The sequence below is a fragment of the Cydia fagiglandana genome, chromosome 8, assembly GCF_963556715.1.
Source record: "Cydia fagiglandana chromosome 8, ilCydFagi1.1, whole genome shotgun sequence".
Taxonomy (NCBI): domain Eukaryota; kingdom Metazoa; phylum Arthropoda; class Insecta; order Lepidoptera; family Tortricidae; genus Cydia; species Cydia fagiglandana.
In genome coordinates this window covers 18,969,437-18,994,168 of record NC_085939.1, presented here as the reverse complement: position 1 = coordinate 18,994,168, position 24,732 = coordinate 18,969,437, and the positions used below count along the sequence as shown (strand labels likewise).

Below are 24,732 nucleotides of genomic sequence, written 5' to 3'. Positions count from 1 at the left end.
TGTTTTAATGCGTCTTTATCTTCGCATTGTATGAAATACGGCTCTGCTGAGGAGAGCAGCAATTTATCCGGCCTCTCACTCTATCTCATGTCTGCTCTACTACCTATCCTCGTAATACCTAAGCCAATTTTTGCGCTTTTGAATTTGTAACTTTCTTTTATTTCTATAAAAGTTCGGATCCAATATAATTTGTACTTGTACAAGTACAAGGGGACTTACGAGGCTATAGTAGCCGCAATACCAACTGGCGACCCATGTTATCTCTTTCATTCTTGGCTGGTCTTAACAAGGGTCAAGGAGCTAGCATTATGACTCGGTCACCAGTCGGTGCGGTAACTATAAAAATGTTATAATACCTGCAACTGTTCTGCATATAGCAATCCTTTTAACATTTGGGTGCTGCGTTTAAGTGCAAGCTGGTTGTCCAGAGCGTATTGCACGTAATATTTTAGTTTTTGGAGCGGCACGGAGTCTGGTAGCACAGACAAAGCCTGGAATAATAATAATAATTAGGGATTGTTCACAAATAATTGATTAGTATTAGACTAGTAAATTAGTACGAGTACCTTATATTTATAGTTCGTTTTTTAGCATTAGAAATAAGGCAAACATCTTGATGTGTCTTTTAATTGAAAAACACATTTTAAAAATAAGTATCGACAAATATGTAACAATTATGAATCTCATACGATCATTTATAGTCTTCTGCTTTCATAAGTAATAGTTATTGATTTTTAAAAAGCGTTTTTCAATTAAAAGACATGTCATGATCGCTTACCTTCTTTCAAGTTCTTTCTAATGCTAAAAACGAACTATATTTAAAATCAAGTCTTTACTTCTAGATACCCTCTGAATAATATAATTTGATTTTATCTGAGGAATATATTTTTTTACAAAATTGTTGTGTACATTATGATAAATAAATTTATAAAAAACTAACCTTGATAGGACATATTTTGTCCGCATGCTTCTCCAGTATACTGAGAACTGTCTCCAGATCCGGTTCCTCTGTCCTCGGGTGTCTCGGTATTTTGGCCATCGGTCCAATCGGGCCCAGATGTGGGTTTATAAGGAATTGTAGTAGCACGATGTATATGTCGCGGGAGTCTTCGTCGTTGCTATTATGGATTTTCTCGCAGTATTGGATGGCGCGATTGACGTCACCTGGATTAAAAAAAACTGGCCAAGTGCGAGTCGGACTCGCGCTCCAAGGGTTCCGTACATTACCCAATTTTTAACAATTTATTTTTTTATGTGGAACGTGAATGAAATGTCTTTAATAAACCCGTAGGGGTCGGATCAAAAATTAAGTAATTAAGTCCGACTTACGCTCGACTGCACATTTCTAATAGATTTCCTGTCATCTATAGGCAAAGAACTATTATTGTGTATCTTTCAGTAGTTTCGGAGAAAAAGGGTGGAGGGGGGGGGATGGTCGGACAGACTGACAGACAGACGCACGAGTGATCCTATAAGGGTTCCGTTTTTTCCTTTTAAGGAATGGGACCCTAAAAAAACTTTATTCTGTTTCTACGGGTACCTACCTATAAAAACCATTAAGACTCGGAGATCCGATTATGTTGCCTTTATAGTTTTTTATGCTACTGCACTTTAAAAATTTCTGTAAAAATATAAATAAATAAGAATTACCTAAAATGTGTACATAAATAGCGAGCGCCTGCTCATGTCTCCCCAACTTTTCCAAGATGACCGCCCTCTCTTCAAATAGACTATCGGTCGGAAAGTGCCTTATTACACCCTCCAGGGTGTAATGTGGAGATTCCTCTAGAAACGCCAGCAGCTTAGACTTGATATAGCCAAGTTCTTCTTTACTGTAATATAACTAGATATAACTATGTAATTTTATAAATTTAGTATGCGTAAACAAAACACAATATTTCACAAAGAAATAATCATTTTTGATTTCTCATGCTCTAAAGTGGGTTCTAAAAAGTGTGCAGAAAATGATACGTTTCTGCTTCTAGAGCACTGTTTTTTCTAAGTACGGTGTTTTTGTCTTTTTTTTACGATAAGCAATTAAAATTTTGAGATTAAATGGATTTGTTGTACAGTTTCCATTCTGATAACTCTCCACCATAAATAACGATATTTTTGCCTAAATCAATCAACCAATCAAAATTCATTCATCGCAGGTACATACGAGTAAATAGGTGGTAACTTAGTATTCTCAGGAACAGCTATGCTGTGCCTTTTTGCGTACAAAATAACTTCTTATTATCTAACTATACCTATGTACCTACACATATTTTATATTCAATATTTTTTTACATTATTAAAAGTTTTCTGTGGCCACCTAAGCCACCTTCGATCACCATCGTCAGTTCAATCAATGTCATATAAATATTGTGTATTGTCAGTGGTGTAAGGCACTGGTCCCACCGCGAGCTAGTAAGCTATGAGCTATCGGCTATAAACGCGAACAAAAGATAAGCACTCCCGTGTAAATAAAAGAGACGGCGATATTTATAGCTTATTTACACGGGAGTGCTTATCTTTTGTTCGTGTTTATAGCCGATAGCTCATAGCTTACTAGCTCGCGGTGGGACCAGTGCCTAAAGTCAAGAAATCGTTCTAAATAATTTAGCTTCCGAGGTTTGTCCAACAGCTCGTAAGAACTAATAAACAAATATGTATACTTATACAAATAATATGTAATGAAAAAAGACACTTGCCTGTTAGCTTCTTTATCCATTATGCCCTCCCTATATTTATTAATTAATTCATCATGAAACAGAGCATTACTTTCCTTCCACGCATGAATAATATGTTCCAAATAAGGCACAACTAGGGATTTGTGTTTTCTTTTTAGAAAATCCATGATACTTTGGCGGGGAAGGCTTTTCACTTCCATTTTGTTTTCGATGAATATTTTTAGAGCCTCTTTTGGATGATCTTTTAGGATACAGTCAGAAAATTCTAATATAATATCTAAGTTTTCAGGCCCTGGAATAAAGTACGTGATTAAGAATATAGGGCGTCTAATTCTTTACCTTCAAAACGTCTGCTCGCTCTATTTTCTTTGTACAGTGATGTCAGTGATGTGTAAAAATATGTGTACATACATATAACTTCTCAGAAATATGTCCCATAGTTCTTAATTCCCTGACATAAGAATTCGGGGACATTTTTTTGAGTATGATGTGTTCACACATATTTTTATAAGTACTTGACTGTACTGACCCATAATATTTTTAGCAACTAAAAATAATACGGTCAAGTGTAAAAATATGGGTGCATATAACTTCTCATAAATATGTCCCATAGATCTTAATTCACTGACATAAGAGCTATGGGACATATGTGACGTCCCACGGGTAAAGGTACCTTATGGCGGTTGGCGCTTACGCTATTATTAACGCCGCTCCAATATTATTGCGGTGCTATGCGACGTAAGCGCCTGCCGCCATGAGGTACCTTTTGCCGTGGAACGTCACATATTTTTGAGTATGTGTGCAACCATATTTTTACACTTGACTGTACCAACATAGATATGTTAAGTAAATGTTCATGCCAAGTTTCATGTAACTTAAGCATGTCGTTTTAAAATGAGAGCGTGACTTTGATTGTATGGGAGCGGCTTTTTGGCGGTGAGTTCGTTTGACTCTTAAACAGCCTTTCGGCTAGGCTAGTGCCACCAAAAGATGCCCCCAGAAGATGTACATTAGGCTTTAAAATTGAAATAATAAAATCCTAAAGTACTTTACACGCTAGGTATATATCTACTTCGTATTTTTTACTAAAACTGTAATTTCCCTCGTTTAATCTCAACTTCATTATATGTTGAATCTTAATTTAAAAAAAAGTTACTGGAAACGATTTCTAACATATAGAAAAAAAATCTAAAGTTGGGGTAGTCGCTTAATTGTTCATCTATTAGGGTCTACGTAGCATCTACATCACGAGACAGTTATAAACTTGCCCAATTGTTGCAAATATTCGATCGTCATACGATGTCCTATTTGCCCAAAGTCCGAGTGCTTAGATTGGTCCTTCAGTAGTTGCAGGGCCTTCCGATGCTGACCTTTTGTTTGGTAGAATATCACTAATTCAGTGAACTTCTCATGAGCTGTCAGGATTTTCTCTGCTTCTTCTTGTTGGCAGTTGTTTAGGCGGAGTATGTCGGTTAAAGCGTTGTTGTCATTTAACTGGTGAGATAGAAAGATGTTTTAACATATAATGACATCTATTAGTCATAATACATTATATTTACATTTTGAGAGCATTGGTATATAAGGCCATTGGTGAGACACTGCTGACTTCGGTCGAACTCGGCTCCGTTCGCCTCAGCATTAGGGTTGGCACCACTTGACTTCCTTTTGCGTGCACGACCACAGATGATTCGACCCTGAACCGCTGTCAAACTTCGTTTGTAGGAAGTGTCCTTTCTGTACGGTAGTACTATTATTTCTTCTATGTGTCGAGGCTACCGAATCGAAGCTCCTGATTGATCTCGGCTTGTAGCAAAAACGTTTATTAGAGCAGTACCTACGAAATATCAATAGGATTGGTCGGTCGAAGTATTTAACACATGGCGCCATCATAAGTTTACCAGTCTCTGATGTGTTTACCAGAATCTGATGGATGATAACATCGACAGTTTTCTTTGATAGCAAAACAAGATAGGTAAGCAGGAAGAGATAGGTGTCGCCAAGACAAGAGATAGAGAGAGAGAGGGGAGCGTTTATTTAAGGCAAAATAAAAGAAGACAACACGGTCCCGACTCAGCATGATGCTTAGCCTGCATTACGCCTGTGATATGCTAATTTAATTCAAACTAACCTGCACATAACACTTCAGCAACGTTGTATCAATAAGTTCCAATTGTTGCACATCGTCTTGAGAACCACCCGCTTCGCTTACACTTTTCCTCGACCTCAAGAACTCGACTAAAGCTTTCACTGCCTTCTTCAAGTCTTCTCCTTTAATTTTCCCATTTTTCCCCGGCTTATTATCCAATTCGGGAATTAATTTGATAACGTTAATGGGCTCGATGTTAAGTTGTTTGAATATGGTCATGGCCTGGGCATAGTTCTTGGTGTCAAATAATTCTAGGGCGGTCAGCATTTTGATTGAGTGTATTTTTTGCGGTCTATCTTCTTCCGAGCAGTCATTTAACGTCTGTAAGTATAACATTATATATTAAAAAAACAAACCCAACTTACCCAACACATAAACAATGAACCGATTTTAATAAAATATGTCTTATACTGGAATCAGTTATGTAACGCTGCCATACATGACCCAAAAATTTTTTATTAAGCTATGAGCTTCATCACATCTGATATTTGAGTAATTCTAAGCATTTCTAGCCTGGGGTTTGTACAAAGACGGCCGCCACCCGTCATCTTTAAAAAAATCTATTCTGATCCTGGTGGGTACTAGGGCAAGTTTGGTATCATTTTCGTATAAACCAAAGACGTAGAATTCATTGCTGATATTTGTTTTTTTCAGTTTCATAGTAATTTTACAAGAAAAACGTAAAAAGGTGAAAAATTTGGTTGGAGATTTTTGCTACGCGGAGCCGAAACTACAAAAGATAGAAAGTTGAAATTTGCACACTAGATTACATTTATAAAGTGTACAAGAGATAAGAAGCGATTTCGAGAAATTCAACCCCTAAGGGGGTTAAAAAGGGGATGAAAGTTTGTATGGGGTTCAAGTTTTATTTTAAGCTAGGAATTTGAAACTTCGTAAAATACAAGAAAACTAATTTCAGCGTTTTTGAAAATTCATCCCCTAAGGTGGTGAAAAAGGAGTTGAAAGTTTGTATGTATATCAAAAAATTTTTCGAACGCGGGACTTGAATATTTGTATTTAGGGATATTATTAAAAGACAGGAAAAGTAATTTCAGCGTTTTGTAAAATTCATCCCCTAACAGGGTTAAAAAGGGTTGAAAGTTTGAATCCTTTACAAATCCGAGTAGACACACATTTCTTATTGCCTCCCAGGCTTGAAATGCTTAGAATTACTCAAGGAACATATGTGATGAAGCTCATAGCTTAATAAATTTTTTTTGGGTCAACTTTATAACTGCTTCCGCTATAAGAAACCACTTCTAACTAGTTACAGATGTAGTGCATAACGAGGTTGACTGAAGTAGCATGACAAATACGAACGTTTCCCAGAAAATAACACCTGCACCAACAGGCACCTTCTGGGCGAGCTCGCTCCATCGTAGGCCACGTCTACGCCTCGGCTAGTCTGTGGCCATGAGTAAACCCATGCATAATAAAAAAAAAAATAAAAAAAAAATAAGATGGAAAACAATTATGCACTACATCTGTAACTAGTTTCTATTGGGAAAACCCAATCGTTGAGTGGTAGAGAATGCTTTAAGGTACTTAAATAATTAAAATCGAAAATATTACGGTTAACATTTAAAAGCATGTTTTCTAGAAGTTGTTTCTTAAAAATGTTTTATCAAAATCGGTTTAAAAAAATTTGTAATAATATACTTACTTCCATGATAGAAATCATTTGAGCCTGTCGCTTTTTATTGATTTTGCTGTGAAACATTTTTTACATTTACTATACAGAATTTCGAAATAACTCAGAAATAAGGCGTGTTTATTCCTGCTGTACGTTTTATAAATTAAAACGCATATCAAATTGTTTAGGTATTTTTTTCCTCATTAAAATACATTTATGATTTTTAAAGAGCGTTTTTTTTTGCGTCTTATCAGTTACCGATACGGTACAAAATTAAAAAAGGATTTAATAGCTCTTTTTATCACTTACTAAAACAGTTAATTGGCTCACGATTTTTATAATCATGAATCAAGTGCGATGCTGACAGGATATTATTAACCCTTTATCAGGCCAAGGGATATATATTTCCCACATACGGCACTTCAAACATGTGTTCTATTTTCGATGAGTAAGACTGACATTCGAGTGTCATTTTTGAACTTTCAGTCTGGTAAAGGGTTAACAATAAAACTAGATTAAATGCACAATAATTTTCTGTATAACGCTACGTCTTACGTAGGCGAACAACGCGCGAACGCGGCGCGGCGCGGCGCGGCGAAATCAATCCTTTGATGCCCATAGAAGTGTCCTACGTAAGCGATCTCGTTGCGAACGCGGTGCGGCGCGATTTGCACGCGAATGTCAGGCGGCGCGGCGCGGCGGCGGCCGCTTTCGCCGCGCCGCGCCGCGCCGCGTTCGCGCGTTGTTCGCCTACGTAAGACGTAGCGTAACTTGCATTGATATTAGCACTGATTGAAAACCACATTTTGTACAACAAAGTCACTTTATTACTAATCAATAGTTTGTCACTTGTACAGTCCACAGCAGAAGTCGCTAAACGACAGATTTACAATATTATTTACAACAGCGGTCGGCAACAAGCGGCCATGCTCTCACTTGCGGCCCGCGAGCCCCCCTGGCTATTTTGTATGTAATATTGTCAAACAACAATGTCTGATAAAGTCACACATATTAGCAAAAGTGCGGCCCGCGTCAACTTCCTTAACTACTATGTGGTCCTTGGCTGCTAAAAGGTTGCCGACCGCTGATTTACAACTGTTATACCCTGACAATGAACATACAGGAGACGTGAACAGTGCCCTGTTTATCAAAAGCTTGTAACTTGTAATACAAGTGGAAGTCCCTTTTACATAGTTACAGACAGGTCGACCTGTATGTAACTAACTATGTAATGGAATCTAAGGTAACTAATTTAACCATCTTCCAAGGATCGTAGCGTCATGAAAATTGGCAGCTGTATGTAGTTCTGGTGACAATACAATAATATGGTACTATCGAACTGATCTGATGATGGAGACAGGAGGTGGCCATAGGAACTCTGTGATGAAACAACGCAACTTAATTGTGTTATGGGTTTTTAGAATTGTCTCGATGAGTATTAGTTGTCTGTCGTAAGAAAAGTACAGTCAGCGATAAAAGCTTGTACCAAAAACGAAATTTTTGCCAAAAACTTATTGATTAATTGCATGTAAAAAATACGCAAGTACCTAAGTATAACGGGTTAGCACTGATTGACTAGCACGTTATCTTTTACGCGGATTAGCAAAGCAATATTTTGGTTTTAATTGGAAATGGACTTCCACTTACAAGTGACAAGCTTTTGATAAACAGGGCACAGGACTAACACAGTAAATCAATATCACAGTAAAACCTACAAATGTGCAACTTGCCGAAAGTTTCCAAAAAGTTAAGTGTTCTCAGAAATTACAGGAAACTTTCACAAAAAAATAAGGAAACTTTCATTTTAGAAACGGAAAATTTCGAACCCCATAGGTATAGAAATGTGAATGTTTTACAAAAATGTTCCATGTTGAAATTTCGCAATTATGGAAACTTTTCGACGACACATCAGTAGTCAAACCCCAAAACATATTAATACTGCCTTCCAGTACAATAAATACGAAAGCAATTTAATATATTTCTCAAAACGCTACTTTTTCTCTGCAAAATTAGCTACTTCCAACATTCCCATTTTCTTAAACTTCGATTTTAATATAGGTTTCTTCTGATCTCTTTTTAATACCGTCTTAAGTCTAGGGGATACTCTTACAGGCTGTTTGAATAATATATCATCATTCGTTTTTTTCTCTTCATTCTTTGGGCTTTTCTCGTTTTTCTTCGGTCTTCCCCTTTTCTTTGGTTTTTCAATTGTTTCATTAACTTTTCCAATTTGTCCTTTTGTAGTATCTATAACTTCTATATCGATCTTACTATTATTTGCCTCAGAAGATTCAGATGAAATATCACTTGAATTTTTAACTTCATCTAAGATTTCAATTTCAATGAGTTTTCCATCATTTTCACTGTTTAGTTCACTCGAGTTCATTTGATCACTAATTTCAATCTCTATTTTCCCATCATTTTTATTTAAAACCGGTAAAGGTCGTTTCATTTCATCTATAATTTCAATTTCATATAATTTTCCATCGGTCTCTGTAGTTAGTAAACGCGGGAGAGAATCTATATTTAACTGTGGTTCCTTTTCCTTGATGATTTCTCTAAAACTCGCTTGACTCATAACGTCTTTTGCTAGAATTTCTATGTCTTTATCATCTTCGTCCACTTCTGATGAACTGCAGGAGTTTGATCTTATTTTCAGTGATTTTCTTGAACTTTTTAGCCTTTTCGCAACTTCTCCTTCTTGTCTGCGTCCAACTTTCGGTGTAGAATTTCTGTAAGTAAATATAGTTTTAGTTGGTTTTAGTAAAGTATGTGTACGTTTTGAACAAGTGAGAAGTATTATTTACTTACTATAAAATGGACTATGTATGGATGGATAGTCTATTTTAGAAAGGACTTTATTACGTTAATTTAAAGGTTGAAAATGAAATGGATGAAAACTTTGTCAGGTCCTAATAAGTACTAAATAAAACAATACTTCATTTGGACGTGACGACTTACTCCCAATAATAACATCCAAAATTGAGTAGGTAATAATAAAAATTACAGTCAAAATGCGGATTAACCTTTAGAACGCCACAGACGGCAATTGACGTCAACGCAAAATCGTGACAACGACGCCAAAGACGGCATTTGACGTCAACGCAAAATCGTGACAACGACGCCAAAGACGGCATTTGAAGTCGACCGTTCTTTGAGGAAAATCTACTGAAAAACACCCTACTTTTAGGTTGGCATTATTTATTCACAAAACTAAATTTTACCCCCGTGGCGTCAATGGCACGGCAAATGGATGCGCCGTTTGGCGTTCAAAAGGTTAAAAAAAATGTGTTTTAAGCCGCTATAAAGGCAGTAATTGTATCTTTATACTCACTTCTGTCTCTGCTCGGCAGAGTCCAGATGTCTCACAGTAGATACAGCGTTTCGCATCGCTCGCTTTTTGATCTCCTGCACGGTGTTGTGGTGGTCCAGCACGGAGCTCCCTTCTGTAAGTAACCAGGAATGTCTTTTACAATTTTATTAACCTATTCGACACCGTGTCGAACACAAAACCTGTCACTCAGACGCCACGTCGACGAAGTGTCAAACTGAAATTCAACTATATGCGTATGCGCGTAGGTCTATGTTGCTCTGTGGTATGTGACGGATTAATCCGTCTTTGGCATTGGACCTGCGGTTCGGATACATCCATTGTTGATTTCTGTGTCCGTAATAAAAAACAAATCTACATTCTTTACCGGGACTCAATGTCCATACCAAATGGATCAAAAATTTAAATAAAAAAAAAATAAGCATGGAGATGTAGCAAAACAGACAGTACTCTGTACCTTGACATTTATAATATGTATTAGTAGAATTATAGCATTTTTTTTTTTACTTGCCTGGATCATCTGTGATACCATTAATGACCCTCTTGAGGGAGTCGGTGAGTTCCACCGCCAAGTTACTGCCGGCCTCATCGCGCCTCTGAAATCCTGGAACAATAGGTAATTAAGACGAAACAGGAGCTGAGTTTTAAACATTTTAGGTAAATATACCCGTCTCGCTAACGGAAGCGGCTCCTAAAACTAGTGCGATAAGGACAAGGCGAAAAATCCTGCGTAAAATTCTCAGAAATCGAGGTTTCGTACTCGACTGTTTCCTCCTCCAAAACTTAACCAATCCTAACCAAACTTGGAAATCTAAATGATTATGACATTATCTGTGTCGGACCGTTTTGCTTTTTTGGCTAATTGATATTTTATTAAGCAGTGGTGGCCGAGTGGATATGACGTCGGACTTTCAATCCGGAGGTCGCGGGTTCAAATCCTGGCTCGTACCAATGAGTTTTTCGGAACTTATGTACGAAATATCATTTGATATTTACCACCAGCTTTTCGGTGAAGGAAAACATCGTGAGGAAACCTGCATACATTTGCGAAGGAAATTCAAAGGTGTATGTGAAGTCCCCAATCCGCATTGGGCTAGCGTGGGGACTATAATAGCCCAAGCCCTCTTGCGCATGGGAGGAGGCCTGTGCTCAGCAGTGGGACGTATATAGGCTGAAATGATGATGATGATAATGATATTTTATTAGGGCCACTTACACTATTCACTAACCCGGGATTAACCGGTTAAACCTGGAGTTACCAACTTACCATGGATACCAGTACAATTTGACACTGGGTTAATGGTTTAACCGCTTAACCCCGAGTTAGTTTAAAAGGTCTACCTGGTATCTGCGCTTTAGCCTTAGAGTAGCGCTCGAAGATGCCGTTCATGTCTCTCAGAAGGTCCAACTCCTCGTTTTGACGCGAATATACGCCTTTGGGACGGACACCGTGGGCGGCGATGTTGCAGAGGCCTAGACCAATAAAATATAAATAATAAATATTAGGGGATATCTTACACAGATCAATCTAGCCCCAAACTAAGCAAAGCTTGTACTATGGGTACTAAGCGACGATATACATACCTACTTACATAGATAAATACATACATAGAAAACACCCATGACTCGCGAAGAAATAATTGTCTTGAAAGGTAAATTTTCTTAACCCTTTGACCAACAAGTAAGTCACCTGACGCGCGCGGATATATCGCAATATCAACCTTAGTACACTCAGATAAAGTTCATAATGCTGCACCGCGCCCGATAGGCATGTCGTTCATAGGGTTAAATAACTTCACCTTGGTAGTTTCGGAGCAAATAGGATGTAACGGACGGACAGACAGACACAGGAGTGATCTGAAAGATTTCCGTTTTTACGTTTTGATGTACGGAACCCTAAAACCTGCCAAATGCGCACTGACAGAGGGTTTAGATTTTAGATGCTTGTGTAAGCGAGGGGATAAGTGAGGATAATTTCATTAAACCTAAAGGTTGTCTGGAAGAGATACCTCTTTAGCGATAAGGTCGCCTGTTGTTTACCTCTCTGTCTTCCTTCATGTATTAATGTGTTTCCATGTACATTTATTCTGAGGTTGTGCAATAAAGAGGATTTGTATTGTATTTTAATCCATTATTTTTATTTATTTAGGCAAATCAACTTCTAAAATGAGGATTTTAAAGCTATTTATTATCAAATTAGATTGTTAATAGAATTTTAAAGACGCTTCGCCACTGCAATGGTGTCACAAGCTTGTTGCTGCTTCACGTACCTTCCAGGTTTTTCCTGTATGGTGCCTCCATGCCCCTCGGCCTCGCGGCCGCTTGGAAATGCACCGGCCCCCGGACTAGCACGTTCGCCAACACGTACAACACGTCGAGGCGGTTGTCGCGCCGCGCCACGCGCTCGAAACGCGCGATGGCGGGTAGGTCATCCTGTGAAGCAAGGTTAATTATAATTAAGCGAACTTATCCCTGTAAGTGCCACTTGCACCATCCCACTAACCCGGGGTTAACACACACACACACACACACGCATCTTATCCAAATAAAACCAGTTGATTAGCACAGACGTCATCTTCTCCCGTTGGTTCTCATCGTTCCCTTCTAAGATCCCTCCGAATATCAATCGAGATCAAGTCAATCATAACTTCAATTGTTCTCGATTGCATTTGTTTTGACAGCGCACTCTATGACGCCTTGGCGGGACTGTGCCGAACGCCACTCAGGTGTATGGAACACCCTAGTTTGTTCTACTTGTCAAAGGTTGCGTGATAAAACTCTTGAATGCGATAGATGGCGCAATTCAGCCGTTCTCCGACATATAAATACTTTACCGATACAAGGCGGAGCGCCGCGAAGCGAGGGTAGGGCTGAAGGTTCTGGAGCGCGTACACGAGGAATAGACCGGCGACTGATTCCTGACAAGAAGAAATATAATCATAGCAAAGAGAATCGTAGCAGAGGCACAGAATAAATAATAGTACTAGGTACAGAAGTTTCACTTTCTTACAAAACGCGTCTATTAGGGTTCCGTACCCAAAGGGTAAAACGGGACCCTATTACTAAGACTTCGCTGTCCGTCCGTCCGTCCGTCCGTCCGTCTGTCACCAGGCTGTATCTCACGAACCGTGATAGCTAGACAGTTGAAATTTTCACAGATGATGTATTTCTGTTGCCGCTATAACAACAAATACTAAAAACAGAATAAAATAAAGATTTAAATGGGGCTCCCATACAACAAACGTGATTTTTGACCAAAGTTAAGCAACGTCGGGAGGGGTCAGTACTTGGATGGGTGACCGTTTTCTTTTTGCTTTTTTTTGTTTTTTTTTTGCATTATGGTACGGAACCCTTCGTGCGCGAGTCCGACTCGCACTTGCCCGGTTTTTACCCGGGTGTTTTTACGACAGATATGACTGCTAGGTGGCGCAAGCGCGAGCAGGTGTCTGTTCCGTAGCGGTGCGCGGCAACTACTAGTGCTTGACAAGTCTTGAGAGCTTGAGCCTTAACACCAAAATTGGTGTGGGCCGCATGTAGGTACTTGTAACGAGTCTGGAGCTTTATAGGCTACGGAGACCGTTTCCGGACCGTATGCTTGTTTGCCACCGATGTAGTATTAAAAAAACGTGAATAGCCCTAAGTCGCATATCACTTGGGGCAAGCCAGTGAAAAATATTTATTTTAAGGTCCATTTGGGGATGTGATAAATGAAACTTACCTCAAAGTTGCTTGTATCTCGGACCATGTAGTGTTTAGCTATTTGAACCTTACCTCAAAGTTGCTTGTATCTTGGACCATGTAGTGTTTAGTTATTTGAACCTTACCTCAAAGTTGCTTGTATCTCGGACCATGTAGTGTTTAGCTATTTGAACCTTACCTCAAAGTTGCTTGTATCTCGGATCATGTAGTGTTTAGCTATTTGAACCTTACCTCAAAGTTGCTTGTATCTCGGACCATGTAGTGTTTAGCTATTTGAACCTTACCTCAAAGTTGCTTGTATCTCAGACCATGTAGTGTTTAGCTATTTGAACCTTACCTCAAAGTTGCTTGTATCTCGGATCATGTAGTGTTTAGCTATGTGCAGTAGTTCCTCGGAAAGTTCACCTATCTCTGCATTTGTTGATCTATTTCTGAAAAAATATTTTAATTCATGAAGCACATACGAACTTTATTTACTAGAATAAATTGAGTTAATAATTTTTTAAACTGGTTATAGGTGTGATATTTGATAAAAGATACTCAGATTAATTAATCAAGCACTTAATTATTTAATTAATTTTACATCTAGTCTGCCATTAATTTCTAAGCCTAGACGCGAAGAACGAGTGAGATAATGAGGTACAAGAGAGAATGCATAATGTCGTTAGACTTTGTAGTTGAGGTGGTCCAATCGGGAGTAGCAGTGAACAAGCTCCTCTCAGTGATCCAATAACCCGTCTAATATGAACACAAGGCTGCTAACCAGAGATGTGACTTATTTGAAATACTTGTATTTAAAATGCAAAATACCTATTTTGTATTTTGTATTTAAATACCTTTAGAAGAAAACTATTTTGTATTTTATTTGAAATAGTTTTTGGGACCTATTTTCTATTTTCAAAATACAAAATACTTTATAGTAGGTAGGTAAAGTAGGTAGAAGTTACAATCTCTTCTGATGTTACAATCCTGGTAACTCTCTCATTCTTTTATTTATTTTATTTATTTATTTAGAAATTTAATTCAGGCAACAAGGCCCATATTACAAATACCTTACAGACTAACATACATATGTATTTTATAAACTTAAAACTAAACACTATTTATACGATAAAACGGCAACACATTAACAACATGGAACTGTTGAATCTGCTGTTTAGTAACGTCGCATATGACCACAAGCGTAGCAAGTGGTTAAAAAAGTGGAATCTTGAGTGTTGCGAGGGTTTCAAGGCACGAGAGGAGAACAAACTTTTTGCCCTGGTGAAACACAAACAAGACGTTTTCATCACACTAACGAGAGGCATTACGAGTATAATAGCTATAAAACATTACAAATTAATGCTTTAAAAGTTGGCCGTTAAAAACCATCATCCATACCTACATCCTACCGGTTAATATGAGCAAACAACTAGAAATTTGCACTACAGATAGAGGAATGATTTCAAAGAATAAAGAGTCTTTTCAACTCGGAAATGCCGTGGAGTTTTTAATTCAGACTAGGTATTCACTACTAGGACCCGGGTATGTCCTTAAACTACGTCCAAGACCACCGGTGGACGGGCAGCAGCGTCCCTCAAATTCGGTGTACTCGACTGCGATCGCCAACCCGCCTGCCAAGCGTGGCGATTATGGCATTCACCCCCCATAAGGGGGAGGCCTATGTTCAGCAGTGGACGTCTTATGGCTGAGATGATGATGATGATGATGATGATTCACTACTCAGAGTACCTTTTATCGCAAAGTATTTGCATTTTAAAAAAGTATTTTGAAAATACCTATTTCGTATTTTGTATTTAAATACAAATTCAAAAACTATTTTGTATTTTGCTTTTGAAATAGTATTATCAAGCAAGTATTTGCATTTTGTATTTAAATACTTTTTATAAAGTATTTTTGACATCTCTGCTGCTAACCCACTTTATGATAGGATTCCATTCATAAAGTGGGTATGCAATTTTGCAGCTCGCTGTACACCTGCTGTGTTATTTTACCTGTTCAAATACAGAGTACAATCAGCAACACTCCTGACTGTACATTAGTGGACCTTATTACAAAAGGCATAAGCTCCACAGTTTAGACGAAACAGGAGCTGAGTTTTAAATATTTTAGGTAAATATACCCGTCTCGCTAACGGAAGCCGCACCTAAAAGTAGTGTGATAAGGACAAGGCGAAAAATCCTGCGTAAAAATCTCAAAAATCGAGGTTACGTACTCCTCTGTTTCCTCCTCCAAAACTAAACCAATTGTAACCAAATTTGGAAATCTAAATGATTATGAAATTATCTGTGCGGACCGTTTTGCTTTTTTGGCTAATTGATATCAGTTTTGAATGCCACGCCTCTCATTGCGGCATAGTTAATTAGGCCATTTTGGCCATTTTTGAAGGGCTCTAGTGCCTTAAAAAACAAAAATATCTAAAAAAGCAAAACGGTCTGACACAGATATTGACAATATTAATCTGTGTTGAAAAAATCATTGCTCTAGCTTCAAAAACCACGGAGGAAAACGAGGAGTACGTTTGTATGGAGAAATGACCACTCCTGTTGGCTCTTAAGTGTGAGCGATGGTACTTACTGATACACCGCAGCGAAGTTCATCCCCGTGTAATGCGAGCAGAATGTCGGGTAGTTGAGGCGGTCCACTCGGGAGCAGCGGTGCACTAGTTCCTCGCAGTCATCCGCGAACCCGTCTGCTATGTACACCCGTATTGCTGGATTGCCTGTAACACACAGACATCATTTCATATGATGTTTCACTGTGACAGAAAACCAATGTGTAATTTTTATTTTTGTTTATAACTTTTATAAGCATTAGAATATTCCCTGGCATTCATAATTGTGCAGTTTCTTATCATAATTTAGAATTTGATAAGGTAAAACCGCGTACTTATAGGATAAAATCAGTGTTTAATCTAAAATAACAAGTAATAAAATACTTGATAGTAAAACGGGTTCAATATAACTTACGCGGCATTTTGGACGTGGTCCGTACGTAGCCTAATTAGGGATATCCGATTTATCTTACGTTTTATACAAATAATTGAATAAATTATGAGTTTGAACAACAAAGCCGGGAATCAGAAGCAAAACCATAGCAAAACTCCCAAACCAAACCAAACTCTCGCTCGGGCCATAATCCCAACCCAAATGTCAAAGTCAAATCGAATGTCATTTTTATCATTGCCAGGCCTAAATTAAAATAATCTTAAAAATATTGTTAATTTCTTGATTAAATAAGTTTTTCGTTATTTCAGGTTTTTCTTCAATCATCGAATTGTTATGACTTACGGCTCCGAAACGTGGTCTTTCACTATCGGCCTCATCTCAAAACTCAAAGTCGCTCAACGAGCTATGGAGAGGGCTATGCTCGGAGTTTCTCTACGTGATCGAATCAGAAATGAGGAGATCCGTAGACGAACTAAAGTCACCGACATAGCCCACCGGATTAGCAAGCTGAAGTGGCAATGGGCAGGCCACATTGCACGCAGAGAAGATGGCCGATGGGGTCGAAAAGTGCTCGAGTGGAGACCACGGACTAGCAAGCGCAGCGTAGGACGTCCACCCACAAGATGGACAGACGATCTTGTTAAGGTCGCCGGAAGACGCTGGATGCGGGTCGCTTCCAACCGGCACGTATGGAGGTCCAAGGGGGAGGCCTATGTTCAGCAGTGGACGTCTTATGGCTGAGATGATGATGATGATGATGATCGAATTGTTTTGGCAAAGTCAGTTAACGAAAATTTGATATATGAGTTTGAGAGACTATTATTAACAGAAACGCTTATTTGTAATTTTGTACTTTAAAGTTGTCAAATAACAGGTAAATCTCGTAGTTTCTAATACTTTAGTAGATCATCAACAACTTTCACCATTAATATTGTTTGTTAGTACAAACAATATTTTGCAACTGTTGGCTACAAAAAGTCTTAGATATTACGTTTTATCGTCAACTAGCAACACTGACAATTTTAAGCTATTCAAGGTACTTTTAAAATCGACATTCCAATTCTTTTAACATGTTACTTTAAATTGAACTGAAATGTTTTTAAAAAACCATTAAGTGAGTCATAGACATAATATATATATAGACGTAGTCTCAGCGAGCTGTCACTGTTGCCACTTTTGTTTAGTGTACGATTAACAATGAGGCCCACGTTGCTGTAGCCATGTCGATAAAGTCATATCGATAAACTATCGACATTTCTTGCAATTTTAATTTTACTTCAAAGGCTTAACGATACCTAAAATATCCAAAAACGCTTTTATTCTTTATTGTGGTTATCAGATCACAATTTTATAGTCACGCCCCAGCAGGGAACCAAGGGAAAGTTCAGATATTTAATTAAAATACATAAATACCTCCTAAAATAGGTGTTCCGCAATAATTGAATTATATTATTATATTATAATATATTCATTATCCATTACCATTTCAATAATGTTTATGTTTAACGAAGATATTGAAGCTTCAATTAATCGCTATTTCGTTCCGCTGTGTAGCGTTTATCGATATATAACATGATTAAAATCGACTTTTCACATCCCTAAAAGAGCACACATATACGCTTTTACGCACACATACACAGGGTGGGCGCATCAAGAAAGGCAACACTTGATTTGAAGTCCGCCTTGTCAACAGTATGGTTGTCCTTTTTTGACAAACGGCATTTTAAAAGAGCGAGGTGAGAGAAATGATACTAGTTGCTGCGTCGTGAAAGAGAACAGAAAAGGTTGGGCCCTTGAAGTGAGTGACAGTGGCACTGACACTGACGTCACTGACAGCAGCTATATAGTAATCGTACTGATCGCATGTTGCGCCTCTTGTTGTTGAGAAATAGGAGTTAAAATCACTTAATATTACTTACATTAAGCAACAGAAACATGAGCTCAGACACATTAAATATAGCTCGCCGAAAGCTCAACGAAGTGCTTGGCGAAAAATCAACAAAATACTTCCATCACATGAAACAGTGGTTTCGCATGAAACTCACCAAGGAAGAATTCGACACCGAAGCTCGAGCCCTGTTATCTGCAGACCAAGTCCACTTCCACAACGAGTTTTTACTAGCCTTGTTGAATAAAGTGGAAGGTTTGGCTGAAACATCAATTAATATCGCTCAGGAGAAAGCGAGCTCACATAATAGAAATAGTCGTCGGCATAAGCGAAGTTCGCGTACTTCGGAGAAGTCGAACTTCGAACCGGCGGATTTGCTGGAATATTTACCACCGAACTCCCCGCCTGGTGCGGGCAGCGATGGGGCTCTGAAATACGCAGCACAGGTGATTTAATTTATCTTTTAGTTTCACAGTTTCAATTTGTAATATTCTGTGTCATCACTGTCATCCTTATCAGCAACAGCTTACCTTGAGCCAGTCTTCTTCATTGATGACTACTAGAATTATTATACATATAAAAATTACAGTTGAGCTGTCTCAGCGAAGTAAAAACCAGCTAAAGCAATCCATTATAGTGTCAGATACTATTAATGCTTAAAATTATCATTTCAGGAAATCTTCCTCCCAGACCATGCATTAGTTGTTGGCCGTTTCATGCTAGCAGCGTGGGAGCTTGGCCTCGAAGGTGCTGACGACGAAGCAGCCGACCTAATTGTAGTCGCCGTCCAAAACTTCCTCAAAAACATAATCTCAGCTGTCGTAACACAACGGAAAGGTTACAAGCGACGTAATAATTTCACGTATGACGTTGGTGGTGATATGCCTAATATGTGGCTGCGGAATACGGCTAAGTTGTATGATCCGCAAGGCGATGGGAGAGTGGAGGTTGATGATGCGGTGGATGGATTGGGGCCGCGATGTCCCCCGACTATTGATGAGGTGGAACATGCTACGGCTTATGAGATTGCTTGCAGGTAAGACTTAGTTCACACATTAAATAACATTCATACTTATGTAAAAGCAATTGAACAGTTACAATACTTAAAATAACAATGTATAATACATACATTAAGGTGAGCTTGAAATTGAAATTTTCCTTTTTAGAAATTTCACAAAAATTGCAATAGATAAAATAGAGAAAGTTAGCCCTGCCTTGCCATTTTTTTGATAAAAACTTGCGCAAATGGCCCATTGTTGTTGACTTAATAAAATAAATAAATAAAAATAAAATAAGCCTTTATTGCTGTGTAACATAATAATAATATAAGTATTAAGTTGCACTATGGTTCTTTTATACTACACTATATATTATATATCTAATTCCTTAACTAAGTTAATCGGCAACCGGTTTTCGCTTCTTCCTTTTTACAGCTTCTCTTTCGACATAGGCCTCCTCTAAACCTTTCCATTTTATCCTGTCTTTTGCAGGACTTTTGTTGACTTAATATTTTATATTAATTATGTAATCCATTACTTATTCTTCATTCTATAATTACACAATTTCTCAGGCTACAATATAAAAGACAAAATCATAGTTAGACAAAAACACAAGCCTTATTGAGCTTATTGTGGGACTAGGTCGATCTGTGTAAAATTGTCCTATAATATTTATTTATTCATCATTTTTCTTAGGCTAGGGTTTTTATAATATGAATATAAAAGTAAAATATAAAAACACTTACAAAACAATAAAAAATACATATAAACACATTATAAAAAACCTAACCTAGGGTGCCGCCAGCAGCGGGGCAAGGCCCAAGCTACCGGTGGTCAGGGCTGCAGAGAGAGGAACCGACGTACTATCCGCGCCGTGTCCAAGATCACCGTCAATAATATTTATTATTATTATAGTTTGGGTTGATGGAGTCAAAAATTATAACAATTAGGTACTCTTATTTTTTTGTTTATGTATTAACTCTGTCTTTAACTTTTTACTGTTTTTTTTGCAGTGTGCCAAACCCGTCGCCAAACGACGACAAACTAACGATAGACGAGTTCTACAACACGCTCCTGACACATAGAAACGTCATAGCCAGCCATTCAGTATACGCCGTGAACATGGAACGACTAGCCGTCATGCTGAACCATCCTAGCTATTGATAAGGAGGCAAAGAAGACCCCCAAGACAAGGTAGATCGGCGATCAAGGTCTCTAGGCACTGTTGGATGCAGGGCAAGACTGGATCCTTAGAGGAAAGGGAATTATTATTATTATCGCGCACAATCACAGCCTAATATCGACCTTCGCGCATTCTGACAAGGTTCACTATCGCCGCGCACGATAGGCGTGACGGTCAAAGGATTACGAGCCACCATTTTGTTGCTGAGTACGAAAATAAGAGACCAAATGGGGAAAGTCATGTTTAACTCGATCATTCTAGTTATTGGCTATAGAGTTCTATAACACGCTCTTGACACACGGAAACGTCATAGTCAGCCATTCATAAGCCGTGAACATGGAACAACTAGCCACGCTAACGCTAGCCATTAGGCGACATAGGAGGCAAAGTCCACTGGGGTGGACCGGCAGTGTAAGGGCTGATTTAGACGGCGCGCGAACTCTCATGCGATTTTAGTTACATTGCGGACTGGGGGTATCGTCCCATTCGTTTTTCGTCAAGTTCTTAAATTAGTCCTATTCTGCTTTCGTCACTCATTCTAGATTGAAAGTCACCGACGATTGTGACGAATTTAGGATAGGTGACGAAAGCAGAATAGGACTAATTTAAGAACTTGACGGAAACGAATGGGATGACCCAAGACAATACCGGACTGTGGACTACGTCCAATCCAACTGACCAATCAAAACCCGCAATGGTATGAAATTCGCTGGCGAGTGCTCGCATCGCCTAAATCGGGCTTTAGGCACTTTTGAATGAGAGCAGTGAAAGACGGTTGTTTCGGAGATCTTTGAGTGAAGCTTGAATCTTCACAGATAATTTCTAAGGGTCAATAAGGGACACCGTGATGGTATTTTCTTTGCTGCGTGTGAAGTCCTTATTGCGCATTGGACTAGCGTGTGGATAGCCCGTACCTCTTCCGTACAATGATAGAGGGGTCCTGTGCCCAGCAGTGGGACGTCCATCCACGGGACGACCATCATAGAAGACCGTGGCCTACATGGCTATGGCGATGCAACGGCGACATTAGGCCGTTGAGTGAAGGTTTTAAACTTGCAATAAATGACACAAAGTAGGTATACAACTACATTTTTTCATTTCTCTACAGCAACCCCACAAGTTTTCACTTTCAATATATTTAACATATAATTAATGTCAACGGGTCTCTCTCATGACTGAGGATCGTGGTCATCGGTGGATGTGGACGCTCCACACCTGGTCTTTATGATCTGCCTCCAACGGTGCCTGTTCATCGCGTCTCTGACAATCGAGCAAAAGTTGGTTGAGGATGGGGCCCCTTTTAATTGATCGCTCCATCTTGTTGGAGATGGTCCTCGGCTTCGTTTGCCCGCCGTGTTTTTAACAATGATCAGCTTTTCATGGCTTCAGCGGATCTAACGCGATACAATATCATTATTCTACATTTTTTCAGACGTTTCAGCCAGGTTGCACTAGGTGAATATTTGCACATGGGTGGTCCCTATGGGAAACCAAACCTTATTCTGTATGACCATCATTACATTTTTAACATACTCATATATTTTATTGCGTTTCATGTGTATAGTTCGTAGCTTTGTAACAGAGCCCGGCGGCTAAAGCCGGGTACTCACTAGCGAGCTGTAACCGAACATGCGTGATTAGAGATGGGTAGTGAGTAAATACTCACAGGTAAATACCGAGTAAATACTCAGTATTTACTCAATATATCCGTATTTACTCGTTTACACCCAAATTGGTGGGTATAAACTATTTAGAGTGCTGAAAGGGGCATATAAATTTGAAATATAGGTGTATTTTGTACGCCGCTACTGGATTAAGTACTCAAAATTGTAAGAAATGTATTTTTAAGAGGGGCACTCCATACATGTAACTAATTGTCACAAAAAAATATCTCAGAAACCACCAACGTATTGCACGTCATTAAATGGGTCTTCAAAAATAACTGGAATGTTTCTAAGAACATTTTTGGATAAATTGAATATATTTGGAAAAAAACCGTTTCGAAAGGCCAAAATAATGTTTATCTCTCTATAACTTTCGAACCAAAGTTCAGAAAAAATATGAAAACATATCGGGAGATTAGCCGTATAATAGAGTACAAAAAACAATATTTTGAACATCATCGGTTGAGCCATTTTTGAGTTTTCTTTAAAAAACCCTTAATAAAAGGTCGTAAGTGCCGCGCAAACACGCACTTTTGCGCGACATGCACTTATCTAGAACATCGATAGAATTTAAGTACTCATATTTTTTAAGTAAATACCTTCTTATTTAAAACAAAATTGTTATCACAATTTGCCTCTCACTAATAATTACCTTTTTTTCCTAAATTAAGCGCCCTCTATGCTTTTTATTTTAAAGATATTGTTAATACACGTTAGCACTCTTCAATAAAAGACAATTTTGTTCTTAAATCTCACTTTTTGAATATTTTATAAGCAATCGTTTTTACCCACCTAAATGAGTAAATACGGGTATTTATCGGGTGCTTTGAGTAAATACCGAGTAAATACTCAGTATTTACTCACCCCTACCCATCTCTATGCGTGATACAGTAACGAGGTTCTAGTGTGTACGCGTGTTACAGTTTCGGCTCGCGACGTCGCCGGAACGCTTTCACCGAGCGTACTCATTTTGCATACTCGTTACTGTAACCGAACAGATACAGTAACGAGGTTCTAGTGTGTACGAGAAGGCCAAGCCGCTGGAAGCCGGATCTATCCTCAGTTTTGGTTTGTAACTCCACGATGTCGGAAAATACTCGATTTTTCGCATGTGCAGAATACATACTAGATGCCTACTCGATGATCATAAACGGCCACGAAGATGTGGGATTCATAGAATTTATCGGGAAAGTAGTTCCATAGAATACACTACATAGTACACTATTTTCCCTGTAGGCGTCTATAAGCAATAGTAGTTTGTGTTACAAGGGATCAAAATGATATATTTCCGTCAAGGGCGTATATTGAATCCTGAATGAAGCGATGAATTCTACAATAGAATCCCGAACGTAGTGAGGGATTCTAAAGTAGAATCCTGAGCGTAATGAGGGATTCAAGTGTTAACGCCCAAGACGAAATAATTTTGATACCGTGTGACACATACTGCGTTTCACATCAACTATGAGGAAAATAAAAAAATCTTAGTGTTGACGCAAATAAGTGTCTTTATTGATAGAAACAAAGAAATAAATTAACAAACATGTTGTTAGTGTTGACACAATCTGATGCTTAAACAGATTATTTAAGCTAAAAAAATAATGTGCAAAAAAAATTAAAAATAGTGTGCTTGAACAGAAAAGTGCCACGTTGATCCCTCCTAGCAGGGAAGAAAAGTGCCACTTTGATCCCTCCTATTTGCAGGGAAGTAAAAGCCTTTTTCCGAATAGGTGATGTGAAAAATACATTTATCCTCTGACCATTCACTCATGACGAATAAATACTCGATATATAGCTGGTTCGCAGCGGCTAGCAACAACTAATCTTGACGTCCACGAGCGCAGTGCAAGCGTCCTTTGGTTCGCGACAAAAACCGACAACCGTCGGATCGCTGCGAGCCGCTCGTGTAGCGTTCGTTGCAGGCTCGCGAGCACGTACACACTATGTTTTTGGCAACAGTAACAGTTACAGTTACGTGCAACGTTACGGGTTCAGAAATGAGTACGTTGTAAACGTCGGCTCGCTGCGAGCCGCTCGTGTAGCGTTCGTTGCAGGCTCGCGAGCCACGTACACACTATGTTTTTGGCAACAGTAACAGTTACAGTTACGTGCAACGTTACGGGTTCAGAAATGAGTACGTTGTAAACGTCGGTTCTTTTTTTTTTTATTATTATGAATGGGCTTACTCATGGCCACAGACTAGCCGAGGCGTAGACGTGGCCTACGATGGAGCGAGCTCGCCCAGAAGGTGCCTGTTCACTCTTGATTTGAAGGTTGCCGGGTTATAAGAACACGGAAATACGTTGTAAACGTCGGCTCGCTGCGAGCCGCTCGTGTAGCGTTCGTTGCAGGCTCGCGAGCTACGTACACACTATGTTTTTGGCAACAGTAACTGTTACAGTTACGTGCAACGTTACGGGTTCAGAAATGAGTACGTTGTAGATGTCGGCTCGCTGCGAGCCGCTCGCGTACCGCTCGCAGCAGGTTTGCGAACCACGTACACACTATGTTTTTTGGTTACAGTACATGCAACGGTTACAGTTACAGCTCGCTAGTGAGTACCCGGCTTAATC

The 24,732-nt window shown here is 38.9% G+C and overlaps 2 protein-coding genes across 3 annotated transcripts; one reads left to right on the top strand and one right to left on the bottom strand.

Moving 5' to 3' along the window:
* Positions 1–7,653: 7,653 nt before the first annotated feature.
* LOC134666765 (uncharacterized) lies at positions 7,654–16,602 on the bottom strand. Of its 2 annotated transcripts, XM_063524045.1 has the most exons (9): positions 16,451–16,602; positions 16,059–16,203; positions 13,819–13,912; positions 12,617–12,700; positions 12,053–12,215; positions 11,124–11,255; positions 10,294–10,386; positions 9,786–9,897; positions 7,654–9,183 (listed from the first exon to the last, which is right to left on the bottom strand). In XM_063524045.1, the coding sequence occupies exons 1-9, from the start codon at positions 16,455–16,457 to the stop codon at positions 8,442–8,444; spliced, it is 1,572 nt and encodes a 523-aa protein (XP_063380115.1). In that variant the 5' UTR covers positions 16,458–16,602; the 3' UTR covers positions 7,654–8,441. The 2 variants fall into 2 exon arrangements, with proteins under 2 accessions (XP_063380115.1, XP_063380116.1); XM_063524046.1 differs by lacking the exons at positions 13,819–13,912; positions 16,059–16,203; positions 16,451–16,602 and adding an exon at positions 13,501–13,539.
* A 1,673-nt stretch (positions 16,603–18,275) lies between these two features.
* LOC134666722 (transcriptional adapter 1-like) lies at positions 18,276–21,546 on the top strand. Its single transcript, XM_063523966.1, has 3 exons — positions 18,276–18,763; positions 18,992–19,353; positions 20,329–21,546. Exons 1-3 carry the CDS (start codon positions 18,365–18,367, stop codon positions 20,477–20,479), a joined length of 912 nt encoding a protein of 303 aa, XP_063380036.1. The 5' UTR covers positions 18,276–18,364; the 3' UTR covers positions 20,480–21,546.
* The last annotated feature ends 3,186 nt before the right edge of the window (positions 21,547–24,732 follow it).